This window comes from Malus sylvestris, chromosome 16, assembly GCF_916048215.2.
Source record: "Malus sylvestris chromosome 16, drMalSylv7.2, whole genome shotgun sequence".
Taxonomy (NCBI): Eukaryota; Viridiplantae; Streptophyta; class Magnoliopsida; order Rosales; family Rosaceae; genus Malus; species Malus sylvestris.
Window position 1 is genome coordinate 4,327,745 of NC_062275.1, and position 21,251 is coordinate 4,348,995.

Sequence of the window (21,251 nt, forward strand, 5' to 3'; positions counted from 1 at the left end):
AGGGTTATATGTATCACTTCACATACATATGATATTTATTACAGTAGTTAACCGTGTTCAACATATGAAGAGATTTTTCTGTGTGGTAAGAATAGAGGAAGGTACGTTATATGTCATAAATAATTAGAGTGAAGTTATTTTTTCATGTATAATTACATGTAATGTATCAATTTGTGTTCCAACTACATTGAAAAACTTCTCTATGCTAAAAAATTTCTTAATGTTGTCTCAATCTTCTTGGTTACCAACTTGGAACACAGATCCTCTCCAGATCTGTGCAATCGGAGTCCGAGTATCAATGAATTCGTACCATTAAAATTTGATTCAATAACTATAATAATTATAACTTTTAAAAAGGCTATCTATTTGTAATTTTTAGATCAAATTTTAATGATCCGTATTCATTGATTTCCGAGCTCCGGTTGCACAGATCCGGAGAGGATTTGTGTTCACCAACTTGTAGTATTTATACTATTTGATAATTTTATTTTCAAAGTTTCATCAAGTCCAAAATCTGACAAGAAAATGCCAAACGCAAATTGACAAAAGGATTTTTCGTTAAGATTCCCTTTTCAAAACCCCAGAAACCAGTGCTCCTCCCTCCGATGCATGGACTTCGCAATCTGCACCATCCCTTTCGATTCCCTTTTGACCATTTTCTTACTGTAATGTCACTCTTCCCTTCTGGCCCTTGCACGTATTGTTAATGTCCATTCGATCCCCACATCATACACACGTTCCAGCCCTTCAATCTTTGTAACGCCGGATGTTTTAATGGTTGGATTTTTATATTTATTTTTTTAAGCAAACGTCTAATATGTATAACATTTAGAGTACTAAGATACTCAAAAACACATAAGAAAATCGTCTTCTAATATGGCGCGCATCAGAGACTCTTAGTAATTCTCAAATGTGAACAAATTTACTGGGATGCTTAAATAGGTTACATTATTTGTTGAGCAATTCTCTTAAAAGCACGAGACTTCTATATTTTGGTCTCATTAGGCATCATGTTTGTCCAAATTGGTGTGAGAGCTATCATAGTAAACTCTATTGAAATTTCTCTTCTAATTTTTAACCGTTGAATTTAATTATATGTTTTTTACAAAAAAAAAAAAAATTAACGCCTAAAAGGTTTAAGATGGGTTCTCTCCTTGTATTTACTTGTGTCTTTTTGGCAAGTTGGTAATTGTCTTCTTCAAATTTGGCACTTCCTAAAACCCGTGAAACTGTAATTGCTTTGTAGCCTTGTGGGGAACATGAAAACATTCAAATTTGAACTTATGCATATGTTTGTCAACTTGCAATTAGCAAGAGACAAAGCACCAATTTTGCATTTTTTACCAAAACGATATACGAATACGAAGTTATTTTGATTATTATGGTTAAATTATTGCGAAATTTAAAAGGTACGAAGTAAATGAGTAAAACTATTAAAATAGACGAGCTCATATCAAAAATCAAGTGAATGAAAAATTATATCCACATAATCCAATTGTTATGAATCTCAATGCATACTATGTTTCAGTTCATATAAGAAAAACTTGTAAACAAATTAATTTCGTTCTATTAACGACCATATACACTATTTGATGAGTCTATATCTCTGATTACTTAGATGAAAAAGGATACACTCGTATGAACTTACATGTAACCAATGTTAGAACAATTTCTCCCAATGCAAAAATACAAACACAGCCATGTGAATCACAATTTCTAGAGTCTTGAGTTTAATTAATTAGATTGTAACGCTTCCTAACTAATGACGTGCAAAAGAACAAACGTTAACCTTAAGCATTCATCAAGGCAAAGCAATAGAGTGAGACAAAACAAACTAGGACCATTCAACATCAGCATACTTGTTGCACATTTTTCTTTGCAAGAAATGCTGTCAGGAGACTATTTCAAAAGTAAAACTCTTCGTGGACGTTCTGCTATCTTATGTTTTTGACATAGTATTTTATAATATTAGCACGAGAATTAACGTTAAACTGTGAGATAACAGATAATTCATAAACAATCACACTTTAAGAGAGTCCCCGTAACATTTCTCTTTGCAGAATTACTCAAAATTATAGAAGGTTTGATGGTAAGGCATAGCTAGATCCAAACTTGGTGTTACTCTAGAGGCATCAATCCACCTACCCCTCCTTATCATTTTAAGACAACACGATGAACACAAAAACAGCATTTAATTTAAGTTGGTATTTGTCTAATTCCTAAAAGGAGTTATCAGTGTCACCAAAAGAAATAGAAAGTTTTCCCATCACAAAATACAAGATGGATATAAAGAACAAGTTCAAAAGTACAAATTTTGCCACAAAATTCATAATAAATCCCCCCCCAATTGTCTTCCTTCCTTTCTACAAGAGGAAGATTTAATCCAATTCCACAAAAAGAGGGGAGAGAGCAAGAGGATAGAAGAAGTGACTTATCTACACTTGATGCGCCATTGTGCTCAAACCAACTTATTTATATTAATTGTGCAATTACAGTGACATCTCGAGTATAACACAACGTCATGTGTTTTAACTGTTTTATGCAACTAGCGATATTCTAAAATTGATTATAAAGAATTTACACATAACAATATGTTTATAGTTTCAAACACTTTATGTAACAGCGGTGTATCTGTTAATTTTAAATACCGCCATGATAACAAGCGTTACGTACCCATTACGGAGGTACACACGTTTGTATGGTGGTCGAGGGCGATTACAAAAAGGAGAAGGAAACGACTGTGAACTGTCCGCTGGACTGGTTCGCCCAGAGGAAAAGGCAACGCCAGCAACAAGGAAAAAAAAGTAAAAGGTGGGTCGTGGGTAAATTATAGGCAACGAAAGAAAACCAGAGACCGGTCTCTCTCTCTCTCTCTCTCTCCTTTCTCTCTCTCCTCACGTCTCATTGTGTACAGTCAATCAGTCATAGATCTTTGCTCTAGTGAAAAAAGGCCCTGCAGGAAGAAACAAGAGAAAACCCAAAACCCAAAACCAGCAAAGGTCCTCTTCCTTTCTCTCACCTTCCATAACTCAAAGGTTATGATTGAGTGAACCAGGACAAACCTTCCCCATTGCTGTTTGTTGCTTATTCATCTCTAAAACCCACTCTCTCTCTCCATCCTTTGAGCTGCTTTTTCTCTCTGATTAGACACCCTCCTGGAAAATGTTAATCTCTGTTGGGTTGGTTCCGCACTACCTCAATTATCTTTTATTTTCCAGGAAAATGAGGGAAAGTGGAGGAAAATAAGTGAAAGAGATACCCAAGTCACTGTTTTTCTTCCCCATACATTGTTTAATCTGCTATTCAGTCTTGGGTTTTCAGCATTCCAGCTGAAAAATGAGGAAGCATGGATGGCAGCTTCCTTACCATCCTCTCCAGGTATAAATCTTCGTCGCCATTGTTGTTTAAGCTCGGTGAATTGGAGTACTAATCTTGTTTTCTGGGGTTGTTTTTGCATCTCTAAAGGTGGTGGCTGTTGCCGTATTTCTGGCGCTGGCCTTTGCTTTCTATGTGTTCTTTGCTCCTTTTGTTGGAAGGAAGATTTTTCAGTATATTGTGATGGGACTCTACACTCCTCTTGTAAGCCATTTTTTCTTGAATACCTTAAATTCTTGTACAATTTTCTGCTAATTTTTGTGGGTTGATAACTGAGATCCGTGCTTTCTCTTCTTGTTTCCATGTGATTTTTCGTTTCTTCTCAAAAAAAAAGAAAAAAGAAAAAGAAAAAGCGTTTGGTTGTTATTTATGTCTAAAATTTATTCTCCAATCTGGGTTGCTGTTTCTGGGTTGTTTGATTAATTTTGGACTTTGGTACTTATCATTCACTTTAGCTTATAACGGAAATGGGTTGCTTGTCTTTTATCCTATGTGATTTCTGAGGCATGAAGTTTCCAAACATGAGATTTTGAAATGGGGTCGTTCGAAATTTTTGAAGTGATTTCTGCCGTTGTTGCAATGCCCTTTCGAGATTAACAAATAAGCTCGTCCGGAGAATATCTTTAGTCTGTGAAGTCATTTCTTTGGTAGCAATCCAGTTGTGTTGATTTTATGAATATCTAGGATGAGGTATGAGGGGTTAGTCCACCGTTCTTTTTGCTCTCCGTTTTCATGGCCTTGAGAATCTGGACCACCTTTAATTTCACTTTGCTCGGGGATTTTGATTCTGAGAAGTATGAAGAACAAAATGATGCTTAGCTCAAGAAAACTTAAAGATAAAAGGCGAACAATAGACTCGGAAGATAGTCTGTTTGAGTGAAAGGAACATCAAAATAGATGTACATTTGTCTTGATTGCATCCGCTATAATATACGTCTACCTATGTTCTGCTTGTTAAGTTGTAACATCTATTTTCTTTTCAGATTACATGTGTCTTCGGCCTATATATATGGTGCGCAGCTGCTGATCCAGCAGATCCACGAGTTTTTCGGTCTAAAAAATATCTCAACATTCCAGCCGATGAAAAACATACGAGAACAAAAGATTCTAAACTATGTGGGGAATCAACATCATCAATGAATGATGCTAATGCAGCTGGAAAACCTTTGGATAAGGATGTTCTGGGCAAAGATGGGACATCTAAAATGTCCAGCAGTGATGGTGGAAAGAGTCCATCAGAACATACATCTTGCTTTCTACTAGCTTGCTCTCCATGTGCTTATGTGTGCAATTGCTCCGGTTCAAGTGAGGAGTCTCTGCAACAAAGTGAAGACGGCATGTTCTATTGCAGTTTATGTGAAGTTGAGGTGTGTAAATGCACTTGAACTCTACGAAAATTCATTTCCCATACATTTGTTGAGTCGTGTTATTTGATAACAAGCAGCAGAAACTGAAAAGGACTCATTTGGTGTGTCAGGACAATAGTGTTGCAAGTAGATATTTGGCATTCTAGTTTTGGTTTACATTTAGGAGATATCCTACTGCAAAGTTGAATTGGTTGCGTTTCATCATTGCCCTTACAACTTTTCCAATTTTATTTTTTGTTTTCCAAGAAAAAGCTTAATTAAAATGTAACCTGTTGGCGATCATTTACTCCTAATATCTTCTCAAGCATCTCCTAGCCATTCTTGAAATATTCATGGCATTTGCTTTGATAGTGTACTTAGTAATGTAATTCAAATAATTCTTTGCATGCAGGTTTACAAGTACAGCAAGCACTGCAGAGTTTGTGACAAATGCGTAGACCAGTTTGATCATCACTGCAGGGTATGCATGATCTTGATTGGTTGAATATCCGTTTTGTGTGCCTTTTTAACTCCTCTAACTTCATTCAATTTTGATTTGTAGTGGCTTAATAACTGTATTGGCAAAAGGAATTACCGACAATTTTTCACCCTTATGGTTACTTCTCTCCTCTTGGTAAGCATGCCCCTCCATTCTTTGCCTATTAAGATTCTTTAATAGTCCTTTGAGTTTGCTCCAGTTCCAGGTAACCCGTGCCCTATGATCATCCCCCCTGCACTCTAGCCTTTTCTTTAAAATCTTGATGAAGCTTTGCCAGTGATTCCATGTCATCTATTACTTATGCAGTAGGAACTTTGCTTTAGAACTTGTAGAACTCGTCCTTGGCAATATTGCTAATCAATTTCGTTTTGCCATTGGCTTTCCCCAACTGTTACCTCGACAGTCTTTCCTGGTTTCTTTATCCTATATTTTTTGTCATTAAGCCCAAAAGCAACAAGCCGGAACCTGAAGATCGCCTCAGAGTAAGCATTTTTATTTTCAAGTCACTTTCATTCCAATTAATTATTGACAGGTATGTACATGGTTTGTGCACCATGGTCTTGAGATTGCAGCTTATTTTACAATGGTCAACTGGAATCTTCGTGCTTATCTGCTGTATTATCAAGAGGAAGCAGTTCTCTGTGGATATTTCATCCAAGTTGGGAAGCAGTTTCACTTTGGTGCCTTTCATCATTGTGGTGGTGAGTCTTCAGCTGTTGCCTTGATTTCTAATTTAGCTGCAAGTCCTAATCAACCTTCTGTAAATTCATGGCTTTTCTAGTCGAGCTGAGCAATTCCTACATCATGAGAATTAATTTATCTGTTTTGTGCTTGTATTATACAACTCATGAAATTCTTAAACTTTGCAGGCAGTGTGCAGCCTTTTGGCTATGATTGCAACCCTTCCACTTGTACAGCTTTTCTTTTTTCATATCCTCCTTATAAAGAAGGTTAGCCTCGCAATTGCTTCATACATAGAATGAAGTCATTATAATCGTTTGGGTCATTTTTATCATTACAGTTTTAGGATCCGTTTACATGGCTTCAATGTCTTTTTCTCTAGTAGTCATTAGTCACCTGTTTCACAGTTCAATAAAAGTTAGTTGTTTAAGGACAATACTTTTCCATAGAATATCTGTCGGTTTCACCTCAATTTCTTGCGTAACAGTTTCCGTTGCAGAAGCTTTCTTTTCCTTTTTCACGCAGCATATATGTTAGGTGAATACAATAAATTGTTAATTAGCTAACAATGGTAATCTGAAATTGTGCAGGGAATCAGCACATATGATTACATCATCGCTTTGAGGGAGCAGGAGCAAGAGCAACAAGGAGTTGGAGGTCAGCAGAGTGCTCAAATGTCTCCTGCTAGCTCACTTACTGGATTAAGTAGTGCAAGCTCCTTTAATACTTTCCACCGTGGCGCATGGTGTACACCTCCACGACTTTTCCTTGAAGATCAGGTAATCTGAACTGCAACTGTTTTGCTGCAGTAGAGAGTGCTTCCTAATCTGTGTTTATACTTGTTCCATCGGGTGGTTGTTTTCCAAGTTGTGGACTTTTCTAGTGTTTCTTCTCCTTAGCATCAGCATGAAAGAGAATGCGATGTGAATTTTGGCCTGCATAATTTATGTTTGAAAGCCTTTTATCTAGGGTCATTGAAGCTTGTGTGTATCTGTAGCGTTTGGATGCGTAAATCGTATAATTGCTTTTTCTGTAGTTGTTCTGTTAAATTTAGGGTACTTTATTTTCACATTATCTACCAGAACGCATCCCTTTTCTTTTGTAATGAATGATGCGCATATGGCAACACTCCACCAGTTTTTAGTGCTGCAAGTAGGAATAGACTGTAAATTCCAGCAGCTGCCCTGAAATTAGAATAAGGATCGTAAACGAAATGGGCTGATTATTTGTTTTGCCGTTTTCCCTTTTCCAGTTTGATGTTGTACCCCCAGAGACCGGATCTGTCAGTTCATACGGAAAAAAGATGGTGGGAGAGGGACCAGTTAAGAAGAAGAATGCACCAGTAAAGATAAGTCCGTGGACTCTGGCACGATTAAACGCCGAAGAGGTATCAAAAGCTGCAGCAGAGGCAAGAAAGAAGTCCAAGATCCTGCAGCCTGTGAGACGGGATGCTCCTTTTGTACTAGAAAGAGACAGCAGCTTTGGCAGCGGTGGGCGCAGAATGGTTCCACGCCCTGACAATAATAGAAGGCGGGCTACTAAGCGGGTGCGACTCCCAGCTGACCTTCCCATGGAGGCTATAACGAAGGGTTCAGCTAAAGCTGTTGACAAGGGCTTTACTGAGACATCGACTAGTTTGGCCCCCCTTCAGCTTGAAGCTCGGAGTGCTTTCCAAACAAGCCGAGCTATGTCAAGCTCCACAGGGATTGTTGCTTCTTCTCCCGATAGCAGTTTAGACTCACCTGACATCCATCCCTTCCGGGTGTCATCATCAGGAGCTGAAGAGGCAAGGCGGCTTACAGGTCTGCCTGGCGCTATTGCAGCTGGTCAGAGGGAAATACCACTATCAAGGTCAACCAGTGATGGTTACGAAGGTTATGAAGCATCGGGTGGAGAAGACAGCGACAGGGTTCCTACTAGAATCGTCCAAAGATCAACAAACTGGAGTAACCTTCTCTTTGGCTCTGATCAGGACGAACGGTTTGTCAAACTGAACGCCTCCTCATCCTCCGGCCCGGCTAACACAAGAAAGCTCTGATCATCATCGACTGTGATTTTAATTTTAATTCTTTCATTTGTGAGGCCGGCAAGGAACCAGGCGTGGCATGCCATGTATAGAAAATTTTCAAAGAGTTTGGTTTCAAACTTTTAACTCAGATGCACATACTTTTGTATTGTCTAATCTGATGAGAGCTTAATTGCAGCCACAGCCTCTGCTGGATTTACTCCTTCAAAGGGTTTCCCAATTCATACAGAGCTTGTTGCCGGGATGGAATCGCTTTTGGAACGTCTAAAAACGCTTTCAGAATAGCCTTGATTATATATTTTGCTTCCGGATTTAATAATGTATTATATTTTGCTTCCATGTTTTGTACTGACAGATGATTAATTTGATTCTTCATGTGTTTCTTAAATAAAAAGTGCTTCCCCAAATGCTTGCATCTTACTTAAATGGAATTAAACAGATGCAACAGAAGCAGAAACTTCCCTAAACCCTAACTCATCATCCCCCATATCCAATTGCACATAATCCACCGGATTAGAAACTTCCTCACCACCACCAACTGCTGCCTTGCGGTACACTATGGTGATCGCCACCGCATGGTAGTGCAGCAGCACCATCTGCAAAATCGTAGTTACCGCCAACAGCACAGCAATTGCCCAACTCTTCCAAGCCGCGGCCCTGGACTCCGATGCCACTTCCAAAAGCCAGCTAAACAAACCCAAAATCGAACTCAAAGCCCCAGACAGCACCATCAAACACGACACAACGCCTCTGAGTCTCATTCCACAGACCAAACGCCAGCTTCGAATCAGGGCGCCAAATCCCCACTTGGATTCCACCACAACAACCGCAAATGCCAGGCTCCACATCACTTGAAGGTAGAGCAGCAGTGCAAAGAGGCCCGCCGCAGAGACGGCCCTGAAATAGGCCGACCAAGACTCCTCCATCACTCCAACCCCCAGAGACAGAAATACTCCAAACGAAATAAAAATCGACAAGACCACAATTTGCGAGACCACAAGAGTACCCAGAAGAGGAAAGAAGGAAGCCAGACCCGACTTGATAGCCGAGTACAGTGCCACAGGCCGATCATGGAGTCCATGAAATGCGCTGTGGGTGATAGACCCGACAGCACAGAGAGAGGAGATGAGGAGAAAAAGAAGGAAGGTGATGAAGGTCAAAACAGTCATGTCGGGGATGGTGGGAATTGTGAGACTTACTGAGAAGGGGTTGGGGTAGAAATCAAGGAAGGCTGGGTAGGCGATGGTGGATAGGAAGAAAGCGAGGGGGAGAAGGAAGATGGCCAAGAGGTCTAAGAAGCAGGCGGTGGGGGCGTTGATTAGGCTCGGCGTTGTACTCAGTACTTGGCTTGCCATGGTTGAGTAAGGAAGAAACGGACTGTAAGGACAGTTTATGTAGTGACTACTCTCTTTGTTTCATACAAAAGCCAAAGGACCTGGAGGCCGGCACCGAGAGGTTGTGCAGTTATCCGCGCTTCACTGCATCCAAATATAAGGCCAAAATGCCGCCTTGTTAGACTCGCAATTTGGAAATTGGTTTTAAGGCCAAAGGCCAAAGGAAAGAGTTTTTAACCATTAGAGCCTTTCACAGCATCCTAAACAAACAAACTACCAAAACCAGAGAACTCAAAGAAGCTCAAGCTTGGAGGACTAGCCATATCAAAAGAACCCAGATTCAGCAAGGTGAGTTATGCACCTCGTATCAACTTTACTATCGACGGAGCTAACTGCGCAGGCAGCTTCTCCATTGAAACAAATCGAGGGAATAATTACTTTCAGACATTACATACATATCACACATTCAAGTTGTTTTCCAATGGAGGTGCAACTGCAAGCACAATGGCTTCACTTCACATACCAATTCGAAAACAATAAAGCCAACCGTTTCCCACAATCATCAAAACACGAAAATAAGGCAACACGATTTGTATTTACAGGTCTACTTACAAATAAAGTTCGACGCTGATGAACTAAGGTGACTGACTGACCTCAAACTCCTCGTCAAGCATATGCAACCGAAACAACATGAGGGACTTTTCCGTTGTCGAAGGGCAAGCTCACATACTCCCTAGCAAACTCCTCAGCGATTTCCGTGGCAAGCTCGCCATTCACAGCCCTGCAATACATATACAACACCGCATTCGCAGCGGCATTGTAGAGCATCAGCAGCACGAGAGAAGTCGCAGTCACCACAATTTGCACCACAAACGCCCAGCTCTTCCACCCATCAGTATCCCCCTTCAAATCCACTGCCGAAACCCAACTGCAGAACCCCAAAACCCCCAAGAAAAACCCGAAAAACATCAGCAAGCACAAGGCCACCCCTCTCATTCCCTTGATCAAATTCGCACTTCGAGTCAAGGATTCAAACCCCCATTTCGATTCCAGCACAACAACCACACCAGCAAGTGTCCAATTTACTTGAAGATGGAGCAAAACCAGAAACAGAGCAGCCACAACAACTGCTACAAACCCAATGAAATAAGGCGAATAGTACTCAATTTCAAATCCCATAAGCTCAGCGCTGCGAACCACCAAGAACACGAACAGCCCGAAAAGAATAAAAACCAATAAAATGAGGATCTGGGAAATTAGAGCAGTACCCAACAGGGGAAGGAAGGAGGAGGCGACGGATTTGACGGCGGAGACGAGCTTAACCGGCCGGCCATAGAATCCGTGAAACACACTGTAAGTGATCGACCCCAGGGCGCAGAGAGAGAAGACGACGGCGAAGAGGGAGAAAGCGAGGGCGACAAGAAGGGTTTTGGCGGGGATGATGGGTTGGCGCCGTTGGGCGTCCAAAGTTGAGATTTCGAGGAATAGCTTGGGGTTGTCTCTGACTCGATCGGCGAGAAGGTTCTGGATGGTGGGGTAGACGGTGGAGGAGAAGGCGAGAGGGAGGAGGAAGAGGACTGAGAGGGCTAAGAAGTGGCGGGAGTGGGCGTTGACTATGCGCTTGGATTCGTTGAGGACTGTGAAAACGGTTAGAGGCGGAGATGGGGTTGCCATGGCGGATCGGAAGTGAAGAAGTTTGATGGTTTTGGAATTGCAGGTGGAAGGAAGCAAATGATGAAGAAGATGATGTTTTGTTTGTCCTTTTCAGTTTTCTTTGGAGGAAGGTGGTTCGGATAGGATTGGATTATTCCGATGAGTTTGGGATATTTTCTTTACACATACTTTTTACATTTACTTTGTAGGACGGACTTAATAAACCTTTTTCAGTGATCAAATCGTCTATATTTCAATCATTATTCAAAGATCATCAGTTCAAAAAAAATTGACAAATTTAAAACTATTAACATATTTATTTGTAGTGAAGAAAATAGACGAATACGGTTTTGTAAATAACAACTAAAATGAGTAACTTTAATTCAATGGTCGTATGATTTCGAATTTGCGTAATTTTTTGTAAACATGATCTTTGAAAGAAGACTAAGAGATAGACAGTTCAAATTGTTGAAAAAAGTTACGAAGTAGGCCTTACAAAGACGGTGTCAAAATGTATGTCAATAACTATGTGGCCCTCGATCCTAACCAAAAGTTATAACAATGTGATAGAATTGAGATAGCATAATTAAAAGCATTTGTTCGTGTAAATTTTACTCATATTTGTGGATGCAAATTTCTGCCTTCTTTTTCTTGAACAAAATTGCACTTACAAAACAATCAACACATTTGGTCAAGCCCAAGAACCTCACGCGCCCACGATGAATTGGGGGACTTTGGCCGAAAAACCTCCGATGCCAAAGTTAGAATTTAGAGAGAAAATGTGTTTAGAGGATTTTTGGGAGTTTTGTAAGAGTATCAACTTAGCTTTTTATAAGAAATAGGGTCATATGTATAAGGAATGGGGTGTAGCCAACCTTTAAGTGTGTTTTGGGGTGTTATTTGGTGATTCAATTAGCAATTAATATATTAATTAGGTATAAATATATTAATTGGCTAATTATCATAATAAAAGAAATGTTTTGGGAGGTTTTTAAAGGTTATGGAATGAGGATGGATGAGACAAATTTGAACTTGTTACCTATTTTGGGTACTCCTGATTTGGTTGATGGATGATTTTTCACTGCTCGCGTGTAGGAGATCCGGTATGCCTCGAAGGTAAATTTGTCATCTTCACCCAAAAATCCACGTGTCGCCCTGTGATTATTTTTGGCTCCACAAATGCCCACACACCTGCTAGACTGCTCGTAGGAAAGTGCAGCAGGTGTAGAGATCTTCTTACTCTAGAAAACTTAGGACTGCTTCCTGTTTTAATGTAGATTCTCTTTTTAATATGAAATTAGACCCTTCTAGGAAAAGGAAATAAATTTCTCTCAAAGCCTATTTAAGTCCACCTTAAGTGGGTTCTTAAATCAACTTTGGAGAATGATTTATTCTACCCTACAAGAGAGAGAGAGCTTAGAGGATATTTGTTCCCTCTCCTCTAGCAATCTTCTACATCTTGCCCGTGGAAAGGATCGTCTTTTGTAGCTTTCTTCGTCTTCTCCGTGCCGCACCAATGTAATAAAAACTTAATTTCTTCTTGTCTTCTTCTTAGGTGGTGCTGCTACGGGGCAGTCGTCGGGGTGGCCAAGAGTCGGCTTGGCATGGGCCAAAGAGGTGATGTGGCAGAGGCCATTGCTTGAGCAGCTCGGCTTGATTGTAGCCAAGGATTGGTTCGGCATAGGGCGAGGAAGTGGCATGGGATAGGCAATTGTTTGGGCTGCCACGTCTGGGCTACCTGCTGAAAATGAGGAAACTGCTTGAGTTTAATTTTTCAACATTTGTTGCTTAATTAATCTTCAAGCATTCGATCTTTTGAACTATGTGGCTTTCTTGCACTGGAGAGCTTACCCAGATAAGTGTCAGGGATTTAGTTTACCATCTCGCACTGGAGAGCAATTAGTTTACACTCTCGCACTGGAAAACAATTAGTTTACCCTATCGCACTAGAGAACAATTAGTTTATCTTCTTGCATTGGAGATCAATTAGTTTACCCTCTCGCACTGGAGAGCAAACCAATATAGGTGTCGGGGAATTGGTTTACCCTCTCGCACTGGAGATCAATTAGTTTATCCTCTCGCATTGGAGAGCAAACCCATATGGGTGTCAGGGAATTGGTTTACCTTCTCGCACTGGAAAGCAATTAGTTTATCCTCTCGCACTGGAGAGCATACCCTTTGGGGTGTCGGGGAATTGGTTTACCCTCTCGCACTAGAGAACAATAGTTTATCCTCTCGCACTGGAGATGATACCCTTTTGGGTGTTGAGGAATTGGTTTACCCTATCGCACTGGAGAGCAATTAGTTTATCCTCTCACACTAGAGAGCATACCCTTTTGGGTGTCGAGGAATTGGTTTACCCTCTTGCACTGCAGAGCAATTAGCTTATCCTTTCGCACCAGAGAGTATACCCTTTTGAGGCTTAGTTGGCGCGAGAAATTGCGCAATCACTTGGTCATGAGCCTTTCTACTTCTTCCTAAATTTTTCTTTGTTGGGGTGGCAGAGCTCTCGACTACCCTTGATCGTGATGTGCTGGTCTAAGCTGTTATTCCATATGTTGGGCTCGTTTATGCCGTGGCTGCGGTGGATGTAGTATGTTCCTAGCAGGCGATCGTGTAACTCACAAGCTGCTGGTCGAACTTGAGCCGGATTGAGTGACTACTTCTTTTCATCTGCTGTGCTGTCTGCTTCGATGTAATGTGGAGGATACTCATTACGGGCCTAGCCGTGAATGAATACTTCGCTTAGAAGACTGCTTATGTTGATTATTGGAGTACGTCCTCAACCGTGAATGTATGCTCATCCGTGGGCCTAGTCGATAGTGCATGCTCTTCCACGTGCTAAGACGAGAATATATGTTATCTCGGGGGCCCAATCGGGAGTGTACTATGCCCAAACGCTCGGTTCGTGGATGGTCAAGTGGCTGTTTGCTGGGATGCTGCTGGAGAAGTTCTTCATCTGCCTTTGTCCTACTTTGGGACACCTCGTTTTGGGCACGTTGCATCTTGGTGCGCTGTAAGAGCTGGTTCACCAAGGTTGTTTATTGTGCTAGGGCTCTTGTCAACTATATGACTTGTTGAGATAAGTGTTGTTCACCATTTGGATTGGAAAAGCTTGGAAGGAATGTGCCTCCTTAAGCAGTGGAAATGTGGTAGACTTTGGGCGCGAGATTTGAGTTGGGAAATGTCAAATCCGCAGAGAAATGTGGTAAGAATGCCCTCGGTTCGATCGTAAGCCCAAAAATTTGAAACCGGGATGGTTGAACTAATCTTGGACCGAATTCGGCTACGAGAGTGGGCTGCTCGGCTAAAACAGGCTGGGCCACGAGAGTAGGCTGGGCTATGGGAGTGGACTGCTGGTCGGGAGCAGGCTAGGCCACGAGAGTGGGCTGCTCGATGGGAGCAGACTGGGCTGCTTGTCGGGAACAGGCTGGGCCACGAGAGTGGGCTGCTCAGCTGGAGAAGGCTGGGCCATGGGAGTTAACTGCTCGTCGGGAGCAGGCTAGGCCACAAAAGTGGGTAGCTCAATGGGAGTAGGCTGGGCTATGGGAGTGGGCTGCTCGTCGGGAGCAAGTTGGGATGTGGGAACAGGCAAGGCTGCGGAAGCAGGCTGCTCGGCGTTGATGCTCGTGAATGCGAGGCTTGAGCTCGACTTGGCAATGCATAGGGCTCGCGTTGGGCATGGAGTGACATGGCTCGGGCTGTGGTGGTGGAGTCATGGATCTCGCCGTGGGTGATTACCATGGTGGCCACCGCGGTGGTTGCCATGGTTGAGCCTTGTGGTGGCGGTGCCGCTCCCCCTAAGATCACATTTAGTCTTGTGGATCACCGGGGTCCCATTTCTTGAATATTGGAATTTTCACTTGTGGAATTTTCTAAATTTCTAGCCATTGTATTTCACGTTTTATCAAAGAATATTTGCAAATAAAAATTTCTATTAATAAGAACGTACGAAAAATACAAATGGACTAGTAAATAGAGAAAATAGAGAAAAAACCTTTTTGTGTGAGAGTCTTCTACGAGTGTGAATCTCAACTCTCAATGAAAGCACCAATTTGTGGATGCAAATTTCCATCTTCTTCTTCTTGGACAAAATTGCACCTACAAAACAATTAACACCTTTGGTCAAGGCCAAGAACCTCACGCGCCCACGATGAATTGGGGGGCTTTGGCCGAAGAACCTCTGATGCCAAAGTTAGAATTTAGAGAGAAAAAGTGTTTAGAGGATTTTTGGGAGTTTTGCAAAAGTATCAACTTAGCTTTTTAGAAGAAATAGGGTCATATGTATAGGGAATGGGGTGTGGCCGGCCTTTAAGTGTGTTTTGGGGTGTTATTTGGTGATTCAATTAGCAAGTAATATATTAATTAGGTATAAATATATTAATTGGCTAATTATCATAATAAAAGAAGTGTTTTGGGAGGTTTTTGGAGGTTATGGAATGAGGATGGATGAGATAAATTTGAACTTGTTACCTATTTTGGGTACTCTTGATTTGGTTGATAAATGATTCTCCACTGCTCGCGTGTAAGAGACCCGGTATGCCTCAAGGGTAAATTTGTCATCTTCACCCAAAAATCCACGTGTTGCCTTGTAATTATTTTTGGCTCCGCAATATTTCAATTAGGTTTTTGTTTATTTTATCAAATATCCCTTAAATAGTACTTCAAACATCACTTTACTCTTTCTTTTTTATTCTATTGACTTTCATTCTATATTTCTTTTATATTTCACAAATATTATACCGCCATCTAAATGAATCGAACATAAAAATTCTCACTTATAAAAAAAAAAAAATATATATATATATATATATATCACTAAATTACAGTATTAATTGCTATCAATACAAAAGACTTAGATCTATTGCTTAGGTGGTAGTTGCACCAAATGAGTGTTTAATTGGAAACCCATTATCATGCTACTTATAAAGAAAGGAATCTTGGATACCTTTCTTTCCATATGATTATTAAATCATTGATTCATAATGTCTTAAGGAGATATGCATGCACTAAATAAGTAGTACTTACCACATGTTATAAAAGTCCACATATGCACATGCTAATGTTTGTTGCTAGGTGGGGAGATCACATGTTTTGGCCATACCTCCATGTTCCAAATCAAGTGCTAACTTGTAGTTCGATTTCTAGCGCTGATTAATCACATATATGGTCAAGAAAAAGATAAAATACTTATGTGAGTTTTCCCAATTTTAAAAAAGGTGGACTACCATGACAAAATAATAATCTGGTCGAAAAAAAAAATCAAGTTGTAATTATATTTATGCACAAGTGAGCAAATTAAAGGCTCATCTTAGGAAATGAATCATCTCCGAATCTCTTCCATCATGTCCACCAATATCACAAATTCGGGCCTTTAAAATTTGATCAAACGGTTAAAATTATTATAACTTTTAAAATGAATACCTATTTGTAGCCGTTGAATCAAATTTCAAACGTTCGATTTTATGACCTTGGTGAACTTAATGGAAGGAATCCGAAAATGATCCCTTCCCCTTGTCTTACATCACTCCTTCAAATAGTGCCAAAACGAAACCTTAATGTATCAAATTGCACAGAATTAATTTTTTTTTTCGTTATTATTTTTTCACTAAAACCAAAATTTCACAAATCCCTAGTCCTCCGAGAATAAACATTTAATAATCAACAACAAACCAAAGTAATTCCAAACGTCGCCCGTCGAGAGTCGTCAGGTAGTGCAGCTGGCAGCTCCACCACAATCCGATATAAAAGGCCGACGAACAAGTTAAAGTCACCGACGTGCCCACTCGCAATTCCTTCTGTCATCGATTCATTGCTTTAATTCTTCTTCACGCCCAAAGTCAACACGCCTCGCACGATTCTCAATCAAATCCTCCATGATAGTCGGAGCTCCCTCCTCCTCCTCCTCCTCCGCCTATCCCGCCGCAGAACCTCCGCGAAACGCCTCTCCATCGCCACCCCCAAGGCTGCCTCCCAGCTTTCAAGGTACTGTACCGTCTGTATTCCGTGGCTCCTCAGATCTGTAGTGCCGGTAAAGCTTTTCGTGTGAATCTGGCTTCTGGGTTTTGCGTTTTGAGTTGAATCTAGCTCCTTTTGATCTTTAATTACAATCACATTTATACAGATATAGATATTAGATATTGTAATTTTTGTTTGAATTGGTGTTGTGAGTGATTGATTTGAAGAAAAAAATGGAAGCTGACAGTTCACCCAGAATGAGATTAGATCACTTGAAAAAAGAGGGATCCGAAGAACCCCATTTGCGTAGATTCGAGTTAGAACTCCCCGTTAACGATCACAGGTTTCATTCGATGAGTGCTCTGGAAATTTTGAGAGAAACCGTTAGAATTCTCCGGTACAATTCGTGGGGGTTTTTGGCGATTGCCTTGTTGCTAATCTGCCCGGTTTCCGCCCTGCTTTTGTCGAATTTGGTAGTTGATCATTCACTTGTAAAGAGACTAACCATTAGGATGTTGTTAATTGCAAAGTCCAGTGGACTCCCTTTGAGGGATTTTATCAGTCACTCCTGCCAGAAGTTTGCTGAGATGGCTATTTCGTGTACGATGTGCTTCCCCTTGTACATCACATTGTCGTTGTTGTCAAAAGCCGCGGTGGTTTACTCTGTGTATTGTAGTTACTCCCTGAAGAAGTTTGATGCATCACAGTTTTACTTGGTTCTGCGCAAGATATGGAGGCGGGTTGTTTCAACTTATGTGTGGATGTGTATGGTGGTTGCCGGTTGTGTCGTCTTGTTTTTGGTTCTTCTTCTTGCTGTGTGCAATGCATGTTCGATAGTAGGGTTGTCGCCGAATTATATTGTGTATGCTGCAATGGTGGTCGCGCTCATCTTCTCGGTTGTTTTTGCCAATGCCGTTATTATTTGCAACATTGCTATTGTGATCTCTGTGTTGGAGGATGTCTCGGGACCAGAGGCACTGGTTCAGTCTGGGGTTCTGATCAAGGGCCAGACTCAGGTTGGTCTTCTAATATTTCTTGGGTCGAGTATTGGAATGGCATTCGTCGAGGGATTGTTTGAGCATAGGGTGAAGACTTTGAGCTATGGAGATGGGTCTTCGCGCATTTGGGAAGGCCCTCTTTTGGTGATCATGTATTCGTTTGTGGTGCTTATCGACTCCATGAACAGCGCGGTTTTCTATTTCAGTTGCAGATCTTTTAAGATGGAAACATCTTTGGATGGTGAATCTCATTCCATTTTGGAAACGGTTAACTTTTCTTCTGAATCAGTTGGTATTCAATGACACCATCAACATAACCTATTTGTTACAATTACTTTGAAGATGGGAGCTGCTGCATGAAAAATTAGGATTTCGTTGCCAGTTTGTGGTCACCGGCTGTTAAACGGCGCAAACTTGTGCATCGTAGACCTTCCTGGCAAGGGTTCACGGCCAGAGGTAAGCTCAAGTGCCTTCAGCTAGTTAGTTTTTACTTCATTTGAGTGCAAAGATCGACTTGTTGAGGGAGCTAGGAGGATGAAGGATGAGGAAAAGATTTCTGGAGGCCACAAAGGAAGTGATGGGAAGCGTCGTTTTCTTCAAGAATAAATTGATAAAATCCATAGTTCATATAGTTTTATTTTTAAGATACATTATGCCAAATTAGTGTAGCTGATACATGCAAGTGACTTCAAATTTCTCCACAATTTATGTGTTGAACTTCTACGTGATTTTGCTGAAAATCCAAGGGAGGACAAAAGCTTGAATCACACATGTTGAAATAAAGGTTCTATTTGGGAATGAATGCTTGTATATACATCACTTGTGCTTGTAAACGATTTTGATAGAAGTGCTCTTATTAGAAGCACAATAAAAATTTACTACAAATTCAAGTGTTTATCCAAAAGCATTTTTAGCCATCTCAAGAGCGTCCCGAATGTTTATCCTAGCGGCCGGGGACGAATTTTAGGCTCGTTTCCACATGGCACGTCCTGGGTTCGATTCTTGATGCTGGTAAATCACACAATAATGGCTAAGGGAGGTTAAAATGCCTCTGTGAGTCTTTTCAGCCCCCAGAAGGGTACGCTGAGAATACGGCTCGGTAAATACTTTATCTATGTAGACATATTTTTGGGCTTGGGCCTGGACCCCGATAAGCCAGTATATATAATCCTGTCCATCCAATTTGGTCCGTGGCCTCCCCCCCCCCCACCCCACCAAAAGATGCCTTATACGACATCGTTTGTTTGTAACTTTTCATTCCCTCCTTCTGCATCGTCGTTTACCTCCGGAGACCGACTTTCTGTGTGCAAAGAAGCAAGCGAGCTCTGCTAATCCAGGGCTCATGGACATCTCCCGCCAAAACAAAATTCAGAAATTCGAGGATTTCGTGGACCAACGCCTCAAACCAGACCTCGTTCGCGCCATTGCTCAACGGTACCGTTTCGTACACCCTCTCCCCACTACTTTACCGTAACCCATTTTCTAGGGTTTTCTTTGCGGACATTACCAATCTCGAGCAGTAAATACACATGCTTGCGCTCCATTAGGGTTTCATATTTGCTTATCAATTTTTTTTTTTTTTTTTTTGGGTGTGATTCTTGTTTTGCAGGGACAAGGTGTTCGAGCAACAAAAAGTTTTGTATCCTTTTCGGTTTTCCCTCTTTTAATGAATTGAATTTTACCCGAATGGGATTTTTCGGAAATTTCATTTGGTGATTTTGGTTGTTTAAGGTGCTTTCTTGACTTTGTTTAATTGAAAGCTCGGATTTGCGGAAGAACATAGAGAATTTGGAGAAAAATAGTGTGACCAGTCTTAGGACTTTGGTTAATCTTGGCTCTGAAGTGTATATGCAAGCTGATGTGTGAGTCTTGGACTCTTGGCAATGGCATCTATCTTCTCTTTTGATGCTCACACTAATTCAATCTTATGCTTTGTGTACTTTCTCCGTGGGAGATACGCACTAATAGAACCGGTTACAAACTTTTGATGAAAATTAGAACCGGAGATACTAACCGGAAATCAGCCGTATGTAAACCACATTTTATTGAGACTTCTTAGTGTCCCTTGAGTTTGTTTTTGATTAAAAGTTTGTAACCGGTTACATTTGATCAAGCTAGTTACTACTATCATGGATTGAAAATTTTCACTACTGGTAATATATGTTCCTATTTTCTGTTTACTAGTATTGGAATTGATATTGTTCCAGCATCGACGGATTTAAACCTGTTCTATGTTACGGATGTGGGATGGGGCTTATTCACCGTATCTTTTTTCTGCGCGTTTGCAGGCCAGATACACGACGCATATTTGTGGATATTGGACTGGGATTCCATGTGGAGTTCACCTGGTCTGAAGCTTTGAATTACATATCTCAAAGAGAAGAAAAGTTGGCCAGGTACAGCCTTTTGCTTGTTGTTGCACAAGTTGATTTTTTTCGACGGATTTTATCATTTGAAATCTAGTAGATATTAGTGAAACGTATCCTACTAGTTTCGTTGAAATACCCCGTCTCCCCTGTTTTCATTTTTAATGCGCTCGGTTGATCTCTGTAGGCAAGTTGAAGAGTGTACTAACCTTATTGCGTCCATTAAAGCTCAGATAAAGCTGGTATGTAAACTTCCGAACATGCTTTCTATCTGCTAATCACATTTTGTTTCTCGGATATGTGTTGCAGAAGTTGAAATTGTTTGGTGCTCTCCCATTTATGTCATTTCGATAGAATATATTTGCGCTTCTTTGTAGTATGTGATCTTGTCAACTCAACAATATTTCTGCCCAAAGTAGAAAGTAGAAGACCGAAACACTAGAAAAGGCAAATATGAAATTGTGACCAATGATTCAGCCTTCTGTTTTCCCTCCTTTTGCACCTCTGATTATCATATTCTTTGCAGGTATGCGAAGGGATTCGAGAGATACTCCAGCTTCCAGCAGAGAAGAAACCTGCCTCAGAGCGCATTTTTTGACTCCGGCAACTTGGTAATTTTGCCGTCTCATGACGACCAAGTAAATAACACTTGTTTGCGACTACATCTTTAACTTTTTGATTAGTTGTTGTCATGCTTCTGTGATGTTTCATATTTTAAAGCTTGAAAGGACGAGTCCTCTTCGACCTCCATACAACTCTTGTTTTTCGATTCAGAACCTGCGGAAGTGTGCTTGGCCATCAAGTATGTAAAAACAGATAAATGTTATGGTAAAATGTGCGCTTGTAAGCTTCCGCAGTTTCTTGAGCTTGAATTCACTTGGAAATATGTCCATTTTCTCATGATCACTCTCACTCAACCGCCTCCCTCCAAGACCGAAAACACATACTCGCCTGGAGGAGACGTTGGGTGAGTATGGGTGTGACACGAACACGGTCCACCCATAGGGAGAGCCTA

At 40.9% G+C, this 21,251-nt stretch overlaps 4 protein-coding genes across 4 annotated transcripts; 3 read left to right on the plus strand and 1 right to left on the minus strand.

Moving 5' to 3' along the window:
* Positions 1–2,733: 2,733 nt before the first annotated feature.
* Positions 2,734–8,334, plus strand: LOC126607347 (probable protein S-acyltransferase 22). Its single transcript, XM_050274899.1, has 9 exons — positions 2,734–3,378; positions 3,466–3,579; positions 4,359–4,742; positions 5,134–5,202; positions 5,284–5,355; positions 5,793–5,921; positions 6,090–6,170; positions 6,492–6,680; positions 7,154–8,334. Exons 1-9 carry the CDS (start codon positions 3,337–3,339, stop codon positions 7,937–7,939), a joined length of 1,866 nt encoding a protein of 621 aa, XP_050130856.1. The 5' UTR covers positions 2,734–3,336; the 3' UTR covers positions 7,940–8,334.
* LOC126607348 (uncharacterized) lies at positions 8,284–11,091 on the minus strand. The gene is made up of 2 exons (XM_050274900.1): positions 9,915–11,091; positions 8,284–9,405 (listed from the first exon to the last, which is right to left on the minus strand). Exon 1 carries the CDS (start codon positions 10,933–10,935, stop codon positions 9,928–9,930), a length of 1,008 nt encoding a protein of 335 aa, XP_050130857.1. The 5' UTR covers positions 10,936–11,091; the 3' UTR covers positions 8,284–9,405; positions 9,915–9,927.
* A 5,447-nt stretch (positions 11,092–16,538) lies between these two features.
* Positions 16,539–18,668, plus strand: LOC126608677 (uncharacterized). Its single transcript, XM_050276644.1, has one exon. The coding sequence runs from the start codon at positions 17,106–17,108 to the stop codon at positions 18,171–18,173; it is 1,068 nt and encodes a 355-aa protein (XP_050132601.1). The 5' UTR covers positions 16,539–17,105; the 3' UTR covers positions 18,174–18,668.
* Positions 18,669–19,100: 432 nt separating this feature from the next.
* Positions 19,101–21,088, plus strand: LOC126608678 (uncharacterized). The gene is made up of 6 exons (XM_050276645.1): positions 19,101–19,304; positions 19,480–19,509; positions 19,631–19,732; positions 20,159–20,266; positions 20,424–20,478; positions 20,763–21,088. The coding sequence occupies exons 1-6, from the start codon at positions 19,213–19,215 to the stop codon at positions 20,832–20,834; spliced, it is 459 nt and encodes a 152-aa protein (XP_050132602.1). The 5' UTR covers positions 19,101–19,212; the 3' UTR covers positions 20,835–21,088.
* The last annotated feature ends 163 nt before the right edge of the window (positions 21,089–21,251 follow it).

Excerpts from the sequence above, each read along its gene's own strand:
- LOC126607347 (XM_050274899.1), top strand. The coding sequence starts at position 3,337 with ATGAGGAAGCATGGATGGCAGCTTCCTTACCATCCTCTCCAG. Across the intron at positions 5,356-5,792 it reads TGGTTACTTCTCTCCTCTTG|CTTATTTTACAATGGTCAAC; the intron begins GTAAGCATGCCC and ends TTGAGATTGCAG. Across the intron at positions 6,681-7,153 it reads GACTTTTCCTTGAAGATCAG|TTTGATGTTGTACCCCCAGA; the intron begins GTAATCTGAACT and ends TCCCTTTTCCAG.
- LOC126607348 (XM_050274900.1), bottom strand. The coding sequence starts at position 10,935 with ATGGCAACCCCATCTCCGCCTCTAACCGTTTTCACAGTCCTCAACGAA.
- LOC126608677 (XM_050276644.1), top strand. The coding sequence starts at position 17,106 with ATGGAAGCTGACAGTTCACCCAGAATGAGATTAGATCACTTGAAAAAA.
- LOC126608678 (XM_050276645.1), top strand. The coding sequence starts at position 19,213 with ATGGACATCTCCCGCCAAAACAAAATTCAGAAATTCGAGGATTTCGTG. Across the intron at positions 20,267-20,423 it reads AGAGAAGAAAAGTTGGCCAG|GCAAGTTGAAGAGTGTACTA; the intron begins GTACAGCCTTTT and ends TGATCTCTGTAG. Across the intron at positions 20,479-20,762 it reads TTAAAGCTCAGATAAAGCTG|GTATGCGAAGGGATTCGAGA; the intron begins GTATGTAAACTT and ends TATTCTTTGCAG.